Here is a 19782-nt window from a genome sequence, read left to right as displayed (position 1 = left end):
GGACTTGGTATCCTTGTGGTTTGGCTCTCTTAGCTCCTTCTACTTGCAACTCCACCCTCCTCTTTCCATCTCTTTACCCTCTGCTCCCTGAAGTTCACCTCTAAGAAGCTTCCATGCCCACCCAGGTCACAAAATCTGAAGCCATTTTGGGCACAAGATCTTTCACCTTGAATGAATAGCTCACCCTAACCTCACCCCTAGGACTGCAGCCCAGCTACCCTGGCATAGCCGACCACTCTCCTCTAATCCTGACACATTTGTAGCCTTTTCCATTCTTTCCTACCTCTTTTTCCCTCCTTGTGGCTCTCTTCCAAGTCCTCCATCATCCTGTTTGTCCCTCATCTTAATTGGGCAGACCAAGCCCACTGGGAAGAGATGGGCCATCTCTGGGAGAAGAACCATTTGGGTCTGTTGATATGAATCTTTCATTTGCACTTTGCTTCCCCTCTCTGTTACACAGCAATGCTGAACAGTTGGCTTATGCTCAGGTCAACTATGACCCTAAGATCGTTTCCACCCTCTTCCCATGAAGCCTCTTGTTCCTGTAGTTAAAGAAGCAAACGCTACCGAACAGCTTGTAAGAGAAAGTGACTATCCCCCTGACCTCCCTTCCCAGCCCATAGTCCCACCTCCCAGAGGCAGCACTTAACAACTGATTTCCGTTTTCCTGGTAGTTCCCTGCAAGTCTCTCAATAATGTTGTTTACATGCTGCTGGACTCAGAGCTCTGGAACCCTTGGGTTATTGTTGTTGTTGTTTTAATCAGCCTCTCCCCAAAGCATGACAAACCCACTTCCAGCAAGGCCCTGATGAACCACAGCATTTCTAGTAACCATGGCATGAGGACAGGGCTGCTGCATATTTCCTGACTGTAAATACAAGTGGTGCAGCCGTAAAGAACTTGCCTGCCAGTGCAAGAGATGCAGGAGACACGGCTTCAATCCCTGGGTCAGGAAGATCCCTTGAAGCAGGAAATGGCAACCCCGCTCCAGTATTCTTGCCTGGAAAATCACATGGACAGAGGAGCCTGGTGAGCTACAGTTCATGGATTCAACTGAGCACAGCAGCAGCAGGAGCCACTCCTAAGTCCTGCCCAGCACCCCTGGCCCATGTGAGGGGGCTCTTCCTGAGACATGACAGTGAAGGGTGAGGCAGGGCACTGCCATGAAAGGAAAGGAGGCTGCAGAAAGTTCCTTCCTGCATGGGCACAGAATGTTCCTCCTCAGCCTTTGCATCCAGGACCTGGGGGTCAGGGGCTGGGACTAGACTATAGGCATCATATCAGGAAGGCAGAAAGCTTTCATCTGTACACAAGCAGTACTAATAGTGAATGCATGATGGACCAGAGATGTGCAGCCAGCCCGAAATTACTGAGAAAACTGCCGCCTTCCAACGTACTAATTTCATCCTGGCCATTGGATGTCTTCTCAGCACTCATTTTGAACCATCTGGGCAAATCTTAAAGACTACAGTGCATTCCAAGGCAGTTTTGATTCTGTGAACTTAATCCCATCAAGATGATGGAATGTCTCCAAAGAATAAAAAACGGCTGGGGTCTAGAACCAGCCTCGATATTGTATGTCAACTCAAGAGTCACCTTGCTTGAATCTTCAGGACGCTTCCTTCTTTCCTGGATCTACATAATCCGTGGACCCCTTGGAGGCCAGGGTAGAGGTGATTCTTCACTTCACTCTGCTGTGGACAGATTTGAGATGTTTCCCAGGCCAGGCCAGGAGAGCCATCAATAATCACGGCCCCTTGCTGGCCTCTGGGACGAGTAAGAAAGATGAAGCTGGTCCCCCTCAGAGTGAGGGCTGATACCATCACTAGAAGGGTGATGAGCTCACAACCAACGTGGTGCCTGGCCAAGAGGGGTCATGTTCCTCCCAGAGGCAGGGTGTTTTCCCAACTGGAAAAATAGTTTGGAAACTGCTCACAGAAATGACTTCATATCTTGGGAGCAGATCCTGCTGACCAGAGCTCCACCACTCTTGGGATCAGAAAGTATCTCCGAGGAACCTGGGTGTGACGCTAGAAGGCCTTGAAGGCTCTTCACTGCCTGGAGAGCCTGACAGGATGGGGCAGGGGGCCAGAAGCTTTGGAGAAGCACCAGAAGGGTAGACTGAGCAGCCTCACTGAGCCCCTCATCCTTCCCCTGCACAAAGCCACATGCAGACTACTTTTGGCACTAGACCACCCAGATGTGAGGCAGTGCCTTACATGGTGGCATTGCACCGTGTGAGGTTACCTGCTCTCCATCGCAAGCCCCCCTTGTGCAGCAGCTCACGACTAAATTCCTGCCATTAGAATCCCTGGGAACACAGTGCACAGAGCTGTCATTATCCCTTTCCTTGTTAGTGTGAGTGAGCTCCAGGTTCCTTCCAGAGAACTGCCTTTAGTGAGACCTGGGAAAGACAGAGATTCATCAGTATACTAGCTCCACAGAGGACGGAAGGCGCTGCCCCGCGGAGACAGAGGCCCGAACAGGGACCTGCTTGAAGTGCCTGATCCACGCCGGCTCCTCCCCTTCCAGTGAGCCCTGCTCAGGGTGGGCACATGAGGGGCAGGGAGGCTGTCAACTGCATCACTCTGTCACCACCAAGACCCCAGGAGGGTTCATGGCCCCCTGCCCCCCGTCTGACAGCCACATTCAGAAAGCCCACCTCAGGGTGAGGTGATGCAGTACCACTTGGCACCACGTTCTCCTCGTCAGTTTTCATGAAAGCATGGGTCCTGGAGGCTCTCCCCTGTGCTTAGTTCCACAGGTCTCTGAGTGAAGCCCCCAGAGAAGCGCTGCATTCTCCACCACAGACCCGGGATGCAGCTGGCACCCGTGTTCCTCCACCCGAGCAGGCGTGGGGTTCTCTCTTCCTTTCAGCATCTCTCTCCCCCTTTCTTCTTGGTTCCCGCCTTGCCTTCATCTTCCTTACTCCTCTCATCACAGTCAGCCAGCTCCCACCTCTGCATTCTCCATCCCTTCCTCGACAGACTGACTTTCCTGACTTCTCGACTTCCAGCAGTGCCGCTTCCTCACTTAACCAGACTCGCAGCCCTCCTAGTTCCTCAGCAGAGTGGCTCCAGCTGTAGTTGGCAAAGTGAGATTCTGAAGGTTTCTCCAAGAGTGCCCCAACCTGTTTCTTACTCTAAAGTCCTGAAGACTGCCTCTTTACCTCAGCTTCAGGGACTCGGAGAGCACAGCAGAAGGGCATGTCGGGTGCCATAGTCGTGAACCTCAGCTGCCACGGCTGCTTCTGTCAAGGAAGAGCCATGTGGAGGTCCCCAGAGGGGCCCGGCAGCAGCACCTTGTTCGGGTTGGGCGCTGCTTCCTTCCAGAGTCCTCTTGACCCTGGGCCTGAGCAGCAGTCCATGGTTTTGTAGGACTCCTAAAAAGGCAAAGTTAAAAGTCCCCTTTCAGCCTCGACTCTGGGCATCCTAGAACTGGGGATCCTGAAATACACACCCTAATGTGTACAGAAATACACATCCTGGAATAGTCTGGTGGAGAGGGGAGAATCCCTCATTCTCAGAGATGCCATCTGAGCTAAGGAAGCAGGCCTGCGAGGGCGATAACACAGAGGGCTCCGAGTCTGAATGTCTCCTGAAGACCCAAAACTACATCCGTCTGGTCCCTTGCTGCTGCAGGGGCCGGGGTAAACATGATGAACCCCTAGGGTGGGCAGGAGCCAGGACAAGAGTCGGCCTGTAGTTCATGTGGATCTGTGGGCAGGAGTTGCCCAGATACTTAGCCAGGGCTTTGAGAGAGCTGCCCACTGAGGCAATCATGGCTGAGGGCTTCCAGCCTGAGACAGAAGCTGCTTTTCATCCGGCTGGTCTCCCTCTGTCTTGTATATGCGGGGAGATGCCTCGGATCTGTTTTTATCAAGTACACAATTAAAATGTCACGCTTAGGAAACTCTGTTGTGCGAACATACAGGCTTCTCCCAAGAGTTGGAATTTTTCAGAGCCACTTCAAGATTGGTGGGGGTCATGACTCTGCCCATGTCCCCGAGGGAAGATCTGGAGGATTAAAAGCAAGCATGCCAACTTTCAACCTAAAAGAGCAGCCACGAAGGTTTGGAGATTCTGGAGCAGAGAGCCCCACATTTCTCAGCCCCCTGTTTTTGGAACACGCAATCCAAGGCTTGGGAAATGGCATTTTGCTGCGTGTTGGCAAGAAATCCTGCAGCTGAAACACTTCTCTCCAAATGTCGAGCATCTTTATTTATCCAAATCTCTCCACAGTGTTTGTTTAAAGGGGAGTGCTAGAGAGTAAACTAAATTTTACAATGAGCATATGGATGGCTATAATTGCTAAGGGTTTTTTTTTTAATCTATTTGCTAACTGGCTATATATATAATTGCGTTTCTATTTTATAGATTTCACACCCTGAAGGCTGCTAATTTTTGCATGCATATGATTTTCGCATGAATGGATGAAAATACTAAAATACTCTTCCCTGGATTGTCTAATTGCCCCAACCCTACTCTGAGTGCAGGGGTGGGTGGGGCCAGGGAGACCCGTTCTCCATGGCTCCCAGCTTCCCTGGAAGTCCAGCCGTCCTCTGTCTGCTCATGAATTGGCAGAGTTGTCTTTCAAACCCATAGATGGTGGAACGTGGGTCAGAAAGAACTCTTATCTGCTCTCCAGTGTTCCTCATAGTGATCCATTTTGCCAACCTTCTCTTTGAGAATTTTAAAGAACAGAAACAACATCTGCCTCTGAATTAGCTGGTAATGGGGAACATAGATCGTAGAGGAGACCTAAATGTATAGCTCATCCAGCAAAACAAATACTTTGGTTTAGCCATTGGTTTCAACTTCCTCTCCCACCAAACCACCAACCTCATTTTTCATTCCTTCTCCCGTTCTGGCCCCAAGCGCCCCCTAGTGGAGACTCTTAGAAGCCAGGAAGCGGCCTGCAGTCGGGGCCTCTGGATTCTTTCCCCACTTTACTGGCAGAAGAGCCTAGGCCCAAAGGAAGGGAAGAACTTCTCAGGGTCACACGGGAAGGCAGCAGCCGTGCTGACACTTCCCAGGCACTCAGAACACATCCCACGGCGGGGGTTTTTCTCCCCTTCCCCATGGAATTTCACAATTTTGTCTGAGTTTCACAATAGCTGTCAGTTTCCTTCTATTTCTTGCTCCATCTTTTTCATCACTCAATAGACATGTGTGAGGTGTGCAGAAGGCCATGGCTGGGTATCATGGGAGAGTCAGAGAAATCTGTAAGCATCATAATGACAATGGTGGAAGTGTCTGCAAGGTGCTTCCAAACTAGTCAAGGATGTTCAAGACCTCCACAAGGTGGGAACGATGGAGGGAGTGCTGGTGATGAGCCCCAGCAGGACAGAGGAGGTACCCGGGCTGCCTCTCCCTCGGAGCAGCAGGGCCCAGAGCCTGGAGGGGTGGAGAGGGTCCAGACGATAGAGTTGGCTCTGTGGTTAGGATGCACAATATTGTCCTGGGCAGTGGAAACCCTTGCTTCAAAGTGCTTGGAGACCAAGAGCATTGACAGGCACTGGTGTGGTGTGCAGGAGAACACTGGCCCTAGGGTCAGACCCATGTGGGTTCCTGTCCCAGCTAGTGTCAGCCGGCTAGCCTTGATATGTCACTTAGCCTCTGGGAGGCCCACTTGAGAACTGGACACCCAGCAGGGTGTTGCACTCAGAAGAGGTTCCCACCAGGCTATGGTTTCCCTTTCCTGTGCTTCATAATGAAGCAGAAATGCACCAGGCCCAGTTCTGGGCACAGGGAGCTGAGCCAAGTCCTGCTCCAGTGAAGCAAACACTCAGCTGGGAGGAGGCCACAGATACGCACACAATATGTCGAGTGTCGGTGACGGTGACGAAGAAAAACTGGAGCAAAAGGATGGGGTGGCAAAGTTCTGTTCTCTGCGATGAACAGAAAGTCCTTTCCAAGGAGACAGTAGAGCCAGAGATGTGACAACAGGCAGAGAGTGAGCTATGGGATCAGCCAGGGACCAGCATCGTGGGCAGAGGGAATAGCAGTGCAAAGGCCCTGGGGTAGAAGAGGGTCTGGGAGGAGGGGGTGAAGGAAGGGGCAGCTGTATGAGGGCAGGGAGGTGACAAGGGCCAGGTCTGCAGGGCCTTGCAGGCTGTAGGAAGGGCTTGGCTTTTACCCCAGTGAGAAGCTGCTGGAGGGGTCTGAGCAGAGGCTGGCAGACTGTGACTATGACAGCTATATTTAGCCACCGGTTTTCATCCAGCTGCAGTGGACTCAGGGTGTCTAACAGACTGAGAGGTCAGTTGAACCCAAGTGCAACACACTCTCTCCATGGCAATCTTGGCAGTCCCCCCAAGTCCTCACAGGGAGGCAGCCCTGCTGGTGCCCCTAAGTCCTCGCAGGGAGGCAGCCCTGCTGGTGCCCCCAAGTCTGCACAGGGAGGCAGCCCTGCTGGTGCCCCCAAGTCCTCACAGGGAGGCAGCCCTGCTGGTCCCCCAAGTCCTCGCGGGGAGGCAGCCCTGCTGGTCCCCCAAGTTCTTGCAGTTAGACAGCTCTGGCGGTCCCCCAAGTCCTTGCAGTTAGGCAGCTCTGGCGGTCCCCCCAAGTCCTCACGGGGAGGCAGCTCTGGCAGTACCCCCAAGTCCTTGCAGTTAGGCAGCTCTGGCGGTCCCCCCAAGTCCTTACAGGGAGGCAGCCCTGCTGGTCCCCCAAATCCTTGCGGGGAGTCTCACCAGACCCTCACCCTGAAGGTGGAGCCAGCGGCACTGTGCATACTTTCTCCTTGCTGTCAGGGCCCCTGTCACCAATGTAACCCTTTGTCCCCTGCAGAATTCCAGCTTCCGGTGACTGAACCCGACATCAACAACAGGCTGGAGTCCTTGTGCCTCAGTATGACCGAGCATGCCCTGGGAGGTGAGTGCGTCCTCCCCGCATGGCATGGCACACCTGGGAGGACCACTGGCCATGAGGGCACAGGGAGTGGGGGGGCAGGGGGCAGGGGGAGAGAGGCCGGGGTGGGCTGTTGGACCCTTGTCCAGCCACACCATCCACAGCACACGACGCCACGCGCAGCGAGCCCCAGCACCCTGCTCCTGCTCCTCTGGGGGTGACTCAGGGCCCCAGAGAGCACGCTGTTCCTCTCTCCCCAGAGGCCCCACCCCCCAGGGCACACTGGAGTCCCAGCCCCGTGGTTGTCCCAGCCAAATGCGGGCACTGGAGGAGTCAGGAACACAAGACGTGGCTTTTAGTGGAAACATCCCCCCACAGCACTGGATTCTTTCCTTCTCGGCACTAGATCCCCCAGTCTGGTCCAAGCATATCCCAACGTGCTCTAAAAATAGAATTTCTGAAACCAAAATCCCTGCCTGTTTTTATACCTCCCTGTTCCAAATGGCTTCCACGACGCCTGGGGCCCCAAGGCGTCCTTCTCAGTCTGACAGGGACAGTCTAGTTGGATGCGTCCGTGCTGTGCGGGGCTGCAGCCCCAGAGGAGCTCCCAGAGGCGGCTGGGTCATCCCACTGTGAGTTTGGCCTGCAGCCCTGCGTCATCACAGCAGCCCTGGGAGGCCTTCAGTGCCCTCCTGGTACTAAACGGGTGCCTTTCTCTGGCTGGACTCGCTGCCAGCCCCGGGGCTGTTTGGCAGGCAGAGGAGAGATGTCCGCCCCTTCCTGCCAACCTCCGGGGAGGCTGTGAGTCACGGCAATCCAGAGAGGCCTCCTGTGACCCTTCCCGACAGCACTCTCCAGGCTGGACTGCTCACCCCACGTAGAGCCACGCCGTGTGCTAGCCGGCGGCGGTGCGGAGAAAGGCTGTCATTGGCCACTGCTCTAGAGAGCTTTGTCCTCCTGACCAGGGGTGTTTAGACTTTTAGTCACTGCAAACGCAGTCTTATCCTGAGACCAAATATGAGGCAGATAAATGCTCTGTGTGAAGCAGGGTACAGACCAGGACTGCACCCTCCTGATCTCACCTGTGCAAGACTCTCCGAAGCCTGGAGAGAGCCTCTGCTCAGAACCAGAAGGGAGCAGGCTGAAGGCCTCCCAGGGCTTCTGACCAGATGGATGGTGGGGTACACGGCTCCCTCTGTGACCCCTCCCTCTGGGGGTTCCAGGGAACCCCATTGGCAAGCACCACACTCTCCCTTGGCCATTCAGTTCAGATCCTAGAAGCTCTGCCGCCTCACTGGTTCACTCCTGGTACCTCTGGGGGAGGTGCCACCAGCTCCTGTTCTCCAGGTAACCAGGGAGACTAGGTCAACATTCTGACAGCCCCTGAGGCGTGATGGGACACAACCCAGAGGTCCATCCGCAGATGAACATGGATGGACAAGATTCACCATAGCCACACGCAGGATTGTCATTCAGCCTTGAAGACGCATGAAGTGCTGTTCCATGGCTGAACCGGCACAGCGTTATGCTAATAGGTGAAAAAGCCAGACACAAAAGCCACACAGCGTATGATTCGCTATGCAAAGTGTTCAGAGTAGGCAAACCTCCAGAGACCAAAAGTAGATCAGGGTTTGGAGGGAGGTGGGAATGGAGAATGGCTGCTAACGCGTACCAGATTTCTTTATGGGGGTGACAAAAAATATTCTGGAATTAGATGGTGGTGATGGTCACACAGCTCTTGCTCAAAACCACTGAACTGTATGCTTGCAAAGGGTGAAATGTGTGGTAAGAAAATTATATCTCAATTTTGTCCTAAAGGGAAGGCCTCCAGACCTGAGACTTCAGGCCAAACTCGGCCCTGTCCCAGGCACCCAGGTGCCCTCCCACCTGACACCTGACTGGAGCTGGCTTGGGGGGACTCTGTTCAGTCCTACGTTGCCTGTAGGAGTCAGCAAGAACTGGCCACTCCACCAGGGCTTGATAGAGCTCGGATAATTGGCACCTCAGAAGCTCTTATCAATCTGCTAAGTACTAACATCATCATCATTAGTAGCAAGAATGCCAAATACTCCTTCTTAAAAGGAGGTTTTCATTGAAAAGACTTAATTTTATTCTTACAGGGAATTTTATTCTTCCAGTTTTATTCTTAATTTTATTCTTACAGTTCTTTTATTTTTACAGGGAACCTCTGTGAACTGATTTTTTGTTGTTTTTGCTAATGTTTTCATCTTGTTAATCTCCTAAGCCTTTTTATTGCTGTGTTTTTTCCTCAATAATCCTTTCTGGGGGGAGCCTTATAAGCAGTTTCCTGAGCAGTGGGTGCAAATTAGGTTCAGGATGGCCTGGTTAGGTGCAGTGGCAGTGTGCCCTCCCCCTCTGACAGCACCTTCCTGCCGGCCGACCCCTGCCAGGCGCCAGGGGAGATGACCTTGCTGGGGACAGAATTTCTGCCAGTGAATGAAGTCATCTTACAGGAGGACAAATGACTAGGGAGAGGAAAGCAGAGTAGTAAAATATGCTCCTCTTTGTGCATCTCATGGAAAGAGCAGAGAGGTATCCAAGTTTCTGGGACACCACATCCCAGGAGGGCTATTCTAAGGCAGTTGGGCCCATCCTTTCATGACGACATCTCTGCTCCCTATCTCCTCCAATAACTGCTGCCCTCTCAGTCTGGGTCTAAGCTACTTTTCTCTGGCCTTCTCTACCCATCTCTTCTTTTCCCTGCCATGCTCCTCTGATAGAAGCTGTGAGGAAGCCCGGGGTGGGAGGGGGTTGCCTCTGCCATCTTGATTTGTGAGTCTTTAAGGCTTTCCCCTGGCTCTATATGGCTTGCTCCTGACTGGTAGCCCCAGGTATTCAGGAGGACTCAGTGCCAGGCCTGGCCATTCTCCTCCTCCCGCAGAGGGGTCATATGGGCAGGAATGTCCACGGCCTCAAAAACAAGGCTCCATCCAGCAGAATGCAGTCCATAGTGAATCAAACCATTAGGAGGAACGCCTGGTCCACCCTCTGATGTTCTGAGGTTCATGCATCACCGGATCACCTTGTCATTCCTTCTCACCTTCTCTCCTCACTTCTTCTTAAGACTTAAAACCCCACTTATAGCAGGGGATATGGTGACATTGTGCAAATTGGAAAAAGGCTCCACTTTCTCAAGACACTGTTCCATCTTTTGTTTGAAGTTCACCTTAATAATTATAAAGATAACTGCATGTGAATGGTGCCCCTTTGAGTTGTGCAGGGCATGACTTGCACCACTGTAAATGTTGAGTCTGCACTTAACCAACTGGTTGTTTCCCTGCAGTTGAATACCAACCATCACTCTTGGAGGGTGAGGTACAGGGATAGAATTCCATGAAAATGCAACTTGAGGCTGGGTTAGTTGAGATTTCCTTGTTTCCAGATCCTTACTTTGACAGCTATGAAAGGCTGGCATTAATGAGTGGATGAGTGAGGCCCAGCAAGATTGTGCACTGCACTTCTACAGATGAGGGAGCGGCCTCTACACCCTTACCTCACCCACACACACGTGTGTGCACACATACACATGCTCACTGTTCTCCCACTACTGGTTACCACTGCAGAGCCAGCACTCAAGAGGCTAAGAACTGATATGCACAGAAGGTGGGAGAAGGGGATTAGTGCACACCTGGGGACCTCTAGGATTGATCATCTGAAAGTACAAATGCTTGCAGGGCCATTTGCTTCCCTTCTTTAAAATCTCTCAAAAAATCATAGAACTAAATACACACACACACACACAAGTACAAGTAAAACTGGGGAAATCTGTAAGATGGGTAGATTACATCATCAGTATCTTGGTGGTAATATAATTTTGCATACTGTTACCTTAGGGGCAAACCCAGAAACAGGGTGCTGTTTCTTGTGTGGACCTACAGTCATCTCGTTAAAAATATGAATTAAAGAAACATTTCTCCCCCTAAGTCCCTGCTAGCAAGATGCAATTCTGGCCCCACCCATGAGGAGGTCAGAAGACCCTGAAGTGAGCTCAGGGCTCCTCCATATCACTTAGTCCTCCAGTTTTCCCTGAACACTCAGCCGCACCCTCTAATAGCTGAGCTCTGCCTATTGCATATAGATGCACCTCTGCTAGACGGGGCTTGTGACGCAGAGGTTTAGACCCGGACACATCTGCTGACATGTGGACATCAGCAAAACCAGGGAGGCATACTGCATCCCATCCTAGCTTTCAGTTAGTGGTCAACTGAACTTAATCATTTCTACCTGCTATGACTGATCCATGCCTCTTTCTGCTCACTGGAGAAACTCTAGCGTGGACCATTGTAGGGACCTCTTAACTGGTCCTCCCGCCACCAGCCATGCCAGAGAAGGCCATTCTGAAGTCAAATCTGGTTACTACTCTACCATTTATAAATCCTCAGCTGCCTGTGTCCAAGCTCCTGTCACAATACATGAGACCCTTATGGTCTGATTCTGAGGATGCTCCCATAGTCCCATGTGAAAAGGAGTTGGGTGGCCATTGGATCCCTCTGTGCCCTTGCTCACTCATGGCCTCTCCTCTCTGCCAGGCATGCTCCCCACTTTACCCATTCTGCTGGATTCTCTATAACCCAGACATGACATATACTGGGTGGCCTCAGCACTCTCGCATGTCCATAGTATCTTTCAGTTCCCGGTGCAAAAAAAAAAAAAAACCACCTCACCGGTGTCTCTACCTTAGATTAGATTCTTGAGACAGAGAATCTGGATCAATCTGGATCAGTTTGGGTCAGACAGATCCCCCTGGTCTGCTCTGTTGTGATGGGTCAGAATTACCACCACCTCAGGCCAGATCGTTCTCTGTGAAACCATCCTTGACTTCCAAGGGCAACTTAAACACTCCTTCTTCCGTGTTCCTGCTGTCTGGTACATACTCCATCAGAGCACCTAGCCCTCCTATATGTCTGTCAATTTACACGTCTGTGTCCCATCCAGGATATATATACTTGGACTAAAGGGTGAAGATTAGGTCTTTCCAGCTTGGTTCTCAGGCTCTGTATAGCTCCTGGCAAAAATAGCTATTTTGAGTGGGTGGGTGTGTGAAGAATGAGCAAATGGATGGATGGATGAATTTAACCCTTATCTGTCCTCAGGGACTGGGAGGTCCAACATGCATGATGCTGGAGTTGGTGGGCATGAACGGAATTGCTTTGCTCACCTGTGCCCATTGTGTCCTCCTTTCTCTCCCAGACGGGGTTGACCGGACCTCCACAATCTAGAAGCTGAAGATGAGAGTGACCGCGCTGGCCGTGAAATCGACTGCTGCGGGTCCAGTGTTAGCCATCTTCAGGGTTGCACAGAATCCTCCAAGATACTTTGCAGCCTTTTTTTTCCCCTGGTCCCTCTCCCATTTTGCTTTTGTGAGAGCGTAGGTCGTCCTTGTAAACATATCAGTAGACCTGGGATTGGTTATTTTGTCATTTTTTTCTGTCCTGGGATGGCGTGGTGTGAGGCATGGGGAGGGGTCTCTAAGGGAAACAGGACTGGGAGGAGGTGGAGGGGATGCAGGTGGCTTCCTGGATGGAAATGGGGGTTTCAGGGTGAGAGCAGAACTCGGAAAGAGACGAGAGGTGCGGGAGGGAGGAAGACGCCCCTGCCTTGGGAGCCTTCTCAGAAGCCTACCTTCGAAGTCAGACCCCAGGAGGAAGGCATGGATGCCCGCGACCAAAACGCGAGTGACGGCGGCTCGCTCTTTTATGTCTCCTCTGATTGGATTCCCTGAGGCCCCTGCTTGAAATCCAGCCGCAAGAAGTCCACATGGCAACTGGGGCAGTAAGGGAGAAATCCGCTCCAACAAAATTTCAGATAAACTTTGATTTGTGTATTGTTTACATAACAATTTTAAAGGGTACATAATGTGTAAAGAGTTGGGATAGAACTTTTCTTCATACTATGGTTTTTGTAAAGGATTTGTTGATAGGGATTCATTTTTTTCCTCTATTTTTATAATAGCAGCAGGGTTGTCTTTTTAAATGGCTGCCAGGCTCTGCTTCTCGGGAAGAAGGATGTGGTCACGTAGGCCTGAGTGGTGTCTCCCACCTGTGGGTGGGAGGAGCGTGTAGGTGGAGTTGAGGATGTGGCTGGAGTGAGCGGAGCACCGGGGGAGGGCGCCACCACGTGATCGGTTACGGGACTGCGCGCAGTCACCTGGAGAGTCGAAAAGAATCTTGCTGCCCCTTTCTGTGATGAATTTGCTTCTCACCCAGAGACACCTTTCTCTCCCCACCCTACCAGGGGGTTTCATCCTATCGCCCCTGGCCCCACACACACACACACACACACACACAGGTGGGTACAAGTTCCACTGGAGGAGAAAAGGCAAGGATGGATATTTTTTCCTGGTAGGAGGCCTTAATATCCAGATGATAAGCTCAAAATACCACTTAGGGGGGATTGCTCGCAGGAAGCCGAGCCTAGCCCCTCCAGGTTCGATCAACCACCGCTGAGGAAAAGGAAGAGAGGAGCAAGGTCCAACCACAGTGTATAAATGGTCAGTCAGCAAGTGGCAGAGAGAGCCGCGGGGAGACGTTGCAAGTGAGCCGGAGAAGATGATGTGGGAAAGGCCGACTTCATGATGGACAGGAAGGTTCCATCACAGACATCAGGGAGTTGCTGCGTTGTGGGCTGATTTATCTACCTACACGGAAGGGAGACAGAACTACTCCTTACATGGTGAGAGATTAACAAACTATGCTACCACAAAGTAATAGCTCTATTTCTTCAGGGCAAGAAAGACTATGTTTCAGAATTTGATGCAAGGGAGGGTATTAGAGAAAATCCATGAGGAGCTGTGCTCTGCGCTGGAAAATTGGGTTGTGTAAATGATGGTGTGCCAGCTCGGCCAGAGGCGGGATCAGGGAGATGGTAGGAGGCCTGTTTACTGAATGGGTGAGTCTGGTACCATTTTTTTGTTTGTTTGTTTTAGCAAAGTCAGAGTTGAAATTTAAGAGATCAGACCATGAAAATCACTGCATTTGCTTAGAGTTATTTTTTTAAAAAAATAAGTTAATGAAGTAAATACACATTTACAAGGCCTTAATGAAATCCAAACAGCTTTCTTCTACCTTCCAGATTAAAAATGTACACCCAACCCAACCTTGGATGTTGCGAGGCTTGTGAAATCCTTTTAAGGTCTAAAATGTGGGAACATCTTAGCCACAAAGAGCCTTTAGCAAGCATAGAAGGCTTGAATCTACAACACCCTGCATTGCATTAGGGAAAAAAGAGCTCTCCTTGGGTGACAACTATGTTCTAAAGATGCAAATTCATGTGCAGAAAGAGGCAGCATTTTGCAGTTGATTTTTTTTTTTTTAACCAAGTGCCATTAACATTCATCCTCCACGTCCCTTTTCTAAGCAAGCTTAGGGTTACTTGGGGAATGTGTTGGGATGGACGATCATGTGTGAGCTGGGAAGAACAGGTCAAAGATGTTGAAGGCCAAAGGCAAGACCAGACGGTTTGCGAAGGTGATTTTGGATGCTGAGAACGTTAATAGAAGAAGAAGCAGGGGTATTAACACATCTCATGGAGAAGTGAGAAAGCATTCAAATCTGCTGCAAAACACATGTATCCATAAAGACTTGGGTTGTTCAGAAAACAGATTGTGAACACAATCACATTAGCATGAATCCTTTAAAAGGAAGAAGACCTTAAAGCATTTGCAAATCTGAATTTCTATTTATTCCTTCACTGAATATAGAAACAATGGTTATCTGATTATTAGAGATATTATTTTGGATATGTTACTTATTAACTTGCTATGGCTGGTAACCATGATAAAGTCTGTTATTAATAACAACATAATTCTTTTTTTAAAAGAAAAGCTTATTTTTCATTGACTGTGTATAGATTTATCTACTTAGTTGTGTTTTGCTCTTAGTGTTTTAATTTTTTTAAGTTGAGCGTTCTGATAAATTTTAGGAGCCTGTCCCCACCTTGTTTTGAGTCCTGTGTTGACTGCAGGTATACAGCTCAATCTAAAAATCCTAAAGCAAAAGAACTTTATTTATAAAAAAAAAAAAATCAAATGGTTGCATGCATAAGGCTGTGAAGTCGGATATTTAGTAATAAAGCGGCAGTGCCTTTTTTTGTATTTACCCATTGACCCCCAAATGCAACTGTTTTATATTAAGTAAATAGTAAACATTAAAAATCTCAGAGTAAAATCTATTTCACTACATGGGTTTTTTCCTCCCCTTGTTCTGATTTAAGCAGTGTGTATTTGACATCTCTACACTGTCCCAGGGACAGTGGCATTCTACGATATTGTTATCATGTATGATGTTTTATTGGTGCTTTTTATTCATAGTGGTTTCTTACCAGAAACAGTAGGAAGACGCACATGAGTTGTGTGCAAGAAATGAAACATTGCTGCTGATATGTTTTGTTTTGTTTTCCACATGCTTTTTGAGTTTCACTTGTTTAAACCAAGGGCCAGCAAGCAAAAAATAGATGCTGCTGGGTCTGCCTGCAGAGGGCGGCTGTTTGCACCAAGCTCTCCAATCCTGTGTACTAACAGTCCATTTTTGGTCCTCAGGATTAGAGCTACAGCTGGGCCCCCTCTCCCATTCCTTTGAAGAGACACTGAGGGAAACAAGGTTTTCTTTTGAGGTGTCGTCGGCTGCCTTTTGCGGAATGGGAGCCTTCTTTGGGTCTTCTGTTCTTCTGCCCCTCTCTCAGCTACTGCCAGTGCAAGTTTGTAGATGTTCAGTCCCCACCCCGGAACTGGGATCTTCCCAAGAGCCTGGGCTGGGGGCTGAGCTGGGTTGAAGATGTAGGTGCACAACCAGAAGGGCAGTGAGAGGGGGGCAGGCAGCCCCCATCACATTGGTCCTCTGGAAATGTCTTGGGCAGGTGGCCCCAACCCTGGTGCAGGAAAGCAGCCTAACCAAGGCATTCGAGTGTGCCTGATACAAGAAGGCCCTGTGGAGGGAAAATTTGCACATAGGGCTGTGATAACACTAATGTTGATTTTTTTGTTTGTTTTACAAGTCATCAGAGATGTTTGGAAAGTGAGTTTTATTATTGTTTTTTGTTTTTTGTAATTCCTTTATCTTTACTTAAAGGTGAATGTGTATTCCTCTGGGAGGAATAGGAAGAAAACAGGAATGTTAATAATGTCAAACAGAAGACTTCCTCCCTTATTAATATATAACCCTCATGTATTTATGCCTAATGTAAGCTGACTTTTAAAAAAGCTTTCTTTTGTTGCATGCCCCGTGCAGGCATCCCTATTGTACATGCATGCCTTTCGTCCTGTTTTCCTGTATAAAGTTAGTGAACAAAGAACTATTTTTGCCTAGTTCATGTTGCCAAGCAATGCATATTTTTTAAATTTGTCATATATGGAAATAGCATGTTTGTTACATGTAAAAGCTTTACTGATATACAGATATACTAATGTTTGAAGATGCTGTTCTTTGCAAGTGTACAGTTTTCAAATGTTGTTACCAGTGAAACACCCTTGTGGTTTAAACTTGCTACAATGTATTTATTACTCATTTCCTCCCATGTAACTAAGAATCATGGCTATATTTCATATCAACGTTATATTGAAAGTGAAGGGAAATGATTAATACAAGGTTTTGTAACACTGGTGTGTGTCTTTTTTTCCTTTTTGTCAATACGATTGATTAGAAAATAAGAACTGAATAAGCCAGCCGGGAAGAATAAGCCTGAAATCCTGTAAACTATTCCCACCTGACCATTCTGTGAATGCTGTATCTTCCAACTATGAGCTATGTTGTTTTTTTTTTTTTTTTAACAAAAAGGTAGGGAAAGAGGTGTTAAACATTTATGCAGCTTGATCTGTGCCCAGAGCAACCAAAAAATGTATCACCTGTCTTAGGGGTGTGTTTCTAAATAAAAACTCGAACCCTTGCAGGTGGTATTGTTTATAGCTTGCTCTCCACCCTCAATGCCTTTGAAATCACATTTTACCCCTTAACCACAGCATAAACAATAGCTTCCTTGGAGACCTGAGGTTTTTAACTACACGTGGCTTGAATCTCATTTTAATCCTTGGAGTATGATGTATATTAATATAAGTTCTAAATAATGAGTCAGTTAAGCATATGGTTGGAGAGACAAACCTGGGTTTGAGTTCTGGCTTCAGCAAAGTGTTTTATTTTTTCTAATTCCTCTCAGTTCAATTCAGTCAGTCAGTCATGTCCAACTCTTTGCAGCCCCATGGATTGCAGCACCCTAGGCTTCCCTGTTCATCACCAACTCCTGGAGCTTGCTCAAATTCATGTCCATTGAGTCGGTGATGCCATCCAACCATCTCATCCTCTGTCATCCCCTTCTCCTTCTGCCTTCAATCTTTCCCAGCATCAGGGTCCTCTATCTTTACTTAAAAGTGAATGTGTATGGGAACTTCCCTGGTGGTCCAGTGGTTAAGACTGAACTTCCAATGCATGGGGCCCAGTTTTGATCCCTACTCAGGGAACTAGATCCCACATGCTGCAACTAAGACCTTGCACAGCCAAATAAATAAGTAAAAAAAAAAAAAGTGAATGTGTATTCCTCTGGGAAGAATAGGAAGAAAACAGGAATGTTAATAATGTCAAACAGAAGACTTCCTCCCTTACTAATATATAACCCACATGTATTTATGTATATTCTCTGGCTGTGTGATCTTGAGCAAGCTACTTAACCTCTCTGAGCCTTGGGTTTGGTTTGGGTTTGGAACTACGATACTCAAGGTTTATGTAGTTAGAAACCTAGTCCCAAAGAAAAAGGTAAAGACAAAAGAAAACATAGGATACAGACGTTATTACCACCAAAACCTAAGCAACCATGGCTTCACATGGTGACAGTGACCACCAGTGACTCCCTTTCCACCAGGCTCAAGCTGCTCAGAGTGGAAAAACCCAAAATGATCCCTGGAAATGTGAGAAATGCCTTGTAGCTGAGACATTAAATGAAATTCCTCCCAAAGTTAAATTCCCATAACCCAGATGAGCTGTATCTCAGAGTGTGACTCAGGGTATTCTGAAGGGGAAAGGATAGTGTACAAAATATGTGGAATGATGGGAGATATGAGAGTTGTGAGATTAGAGGAATCATAAAGGGCTCAGCATAGTATGCAAAATGGGTGGGTTAGCAGTTTTTATCAGCAAAGCTGTAGCTCTTTGTTAGTGATCTTTCTAAGGGAATCCTGGAGAAAAGGTTACTTAAATAGTAAAGTTTTCAGGACTCCCCTAACAGCCCCTCCCAAGAAGAGATTTAATTGCATTTATTAAAGGAGTATTTATTAAATAGGTGTTCCTATGTAGGGGGCTGGCTTGGAAGGAGCTGCAGTGAGTTTGAGCCAGGAATCCAGAAGGAGCACCGATAGGTACAATCCACTCACACTCCCCATGCTAATAAGAGCTCAGCAAGGGGAGTGCAAGAAGGATCCAGGCTTCTGTCAAAGTACCTTGGTCTGGTCCCTTGAACAGACACTGCACCTATCTGTGGCCCTGCCTCCTGATCAGCCCAAGAACCTCTTGTCCCCAGAGCCTGAGGGGAGGGCCTGGGGGTATGGAGAAGCTCATCTATAACCAGAACCTAATCCTCTGGAAAGCTGGCCGGTCAACGTGATCTGCCCCTCCCCACCCCGCCGGCAGCAGAGTGTGGCAGCCCACACTCTGTCCAGGCCCCCTTCCCAGCTGCCACGCGGCCACATGGAAGCCAGGCACCCATCTCGCAGACACCCTTCCACTCGCATTTTCTATCTTCCACCCACACACCTCACAAAATTTGAAAACAATCCTTCCACTGGGCATCTCTGCCTCTGGATCCTCACTTTACCACTCCCGGATGGCCTAGCTCAGTGTTTCTCAAACCACCTGTGAATTCTAGTTGTCAGAGGTGGCTGTTTATTTCCAACCCAGAGTCCAGTTCTTTTTCAAAATTTGAGAAAAATAAAATAAAATAATTACAATCCCCCCACACACACACCGCTCCATCTCACACTAGATTCAAAGGACAAAATTATTCTGTCAATTTGCTAAAAAGTAGTCCTGTTCCTCTCTCTAAGTTCTGGGGCCAGCCAGCAAAATCAATCTGGGAGATCGCCCTCAAGATGAGATGGTAGAATTCCTGAGGTCAACATCTCCTCTCCCCCGTGCTGACTCTGCCTGCGGCAGGGCAGAGGAGTGACCGGCAGGTCTGCGGGATGCCCGGATGTTGACTCCAGAATGGTAAGTGCTTTTGTTCACTGGGCATTTCTAAGAGCCTAAAACAATTGTTGAGAAAGGCGACATGTTGGAAGAGGAGGATCCAGAAGGTAATGGGACCAGTGGTGGGAGGTTAGAACCCGCTGAAACTGTTTGGAAATGGGTCACCTGAAAGAGCACCATTTCTATGGTAACCCTGAGCGTGGTCTTCATGTTTCCCACTCTTGGCTTCTGGCCCAGATGGATAGAGAACGGAAGGTAGCTTCTCTGTGTGTGGTGGGTGGAGAGATCTGTCTACCCATTAGGATCACAGGTACTTGAAGTAGGAAATGTGGGTGCCTGGGAAGTTGGAAAGTTTGACAAATGTCAGCACAACATCATTATGACCGAGGGGCGCCTCCCAGGTGTCAGCCCACCAGCCTTGCCCAAGGGGCCCTTGTGCATAGACAGTGACTTCTTTGTGATATAAACCTGGCCATTTGATGTCTGAGAATTTCCTCCCTGGAATATTTTTTCACTCTTTAGTGGTTTCTACTTCAATTTTTAAAACCGACAGAGAAACATTTTGGCACAGTTATAAAGCTCAGACTTTTAAAAAGACAGCTTTGTGTTTACGTTTGACTCAGAGTGCATGTTTTTAAATAGTGTGTTCCACAGCTTTTTGAGGTTTTATGTTTTTAAGACCAATCCAGGAGAAACAAAATCGGAGTTTTGGTGAGTGAAACGATCCCATCAGAACTATTGGAACT

At 48.7% G+C, this 19782-nt stretch overlaps 1 protein-coding gene across 3 annotated transcripts in view; it reads left to right on the top strand.

Annotated features, from left to right (window-relative positions):
* Nucleotides 1-16748, top strand: part of SAMD4A (sterile alpha motif domain containing 4A) — a 226037-nt gene extending 209289 nt beyond the window's left edge. For all 3 annotated transcript variants that reach the window (XM_040226398.1, XM_040226400.1, XM_040226399.1), the window contains 2 exons: nt 6792-6875; nt 12063-16748. In XM_040226398.1, the coding sequence (XP_040082332.1) occupies nt 6792-6875; nt 12063-12091 (113 nt within the window). In that variant the 3' untranslated portion in view covers nt 12092-16748. The remainder of the gene's footprint in view (nt 1-6791; nt 6876-12062) is intronic.
* Nucleotides 16749-19782: the final 3034 nt, after the last annotated feature.

Source organism: Oryx dammah, unplaced genomic scaffold (genome assembly GCF_014754425.2).
Source record: "Oryx dammah isolate SB20612 unplaced genomic scaffold, SCBI_Odam_1.1 HiC_scaffold_26, whole genome shotgun sequence".
NCBI classification, from domain to species: Eukaryota; Metazoa; Chordata; class Mammalia; order Artiodactyla; family Bovidae; genus Oryx; species Oryx dammah.
This window is presented reverse-complemented; position numbering and strand designations above follow the sequence as displayed.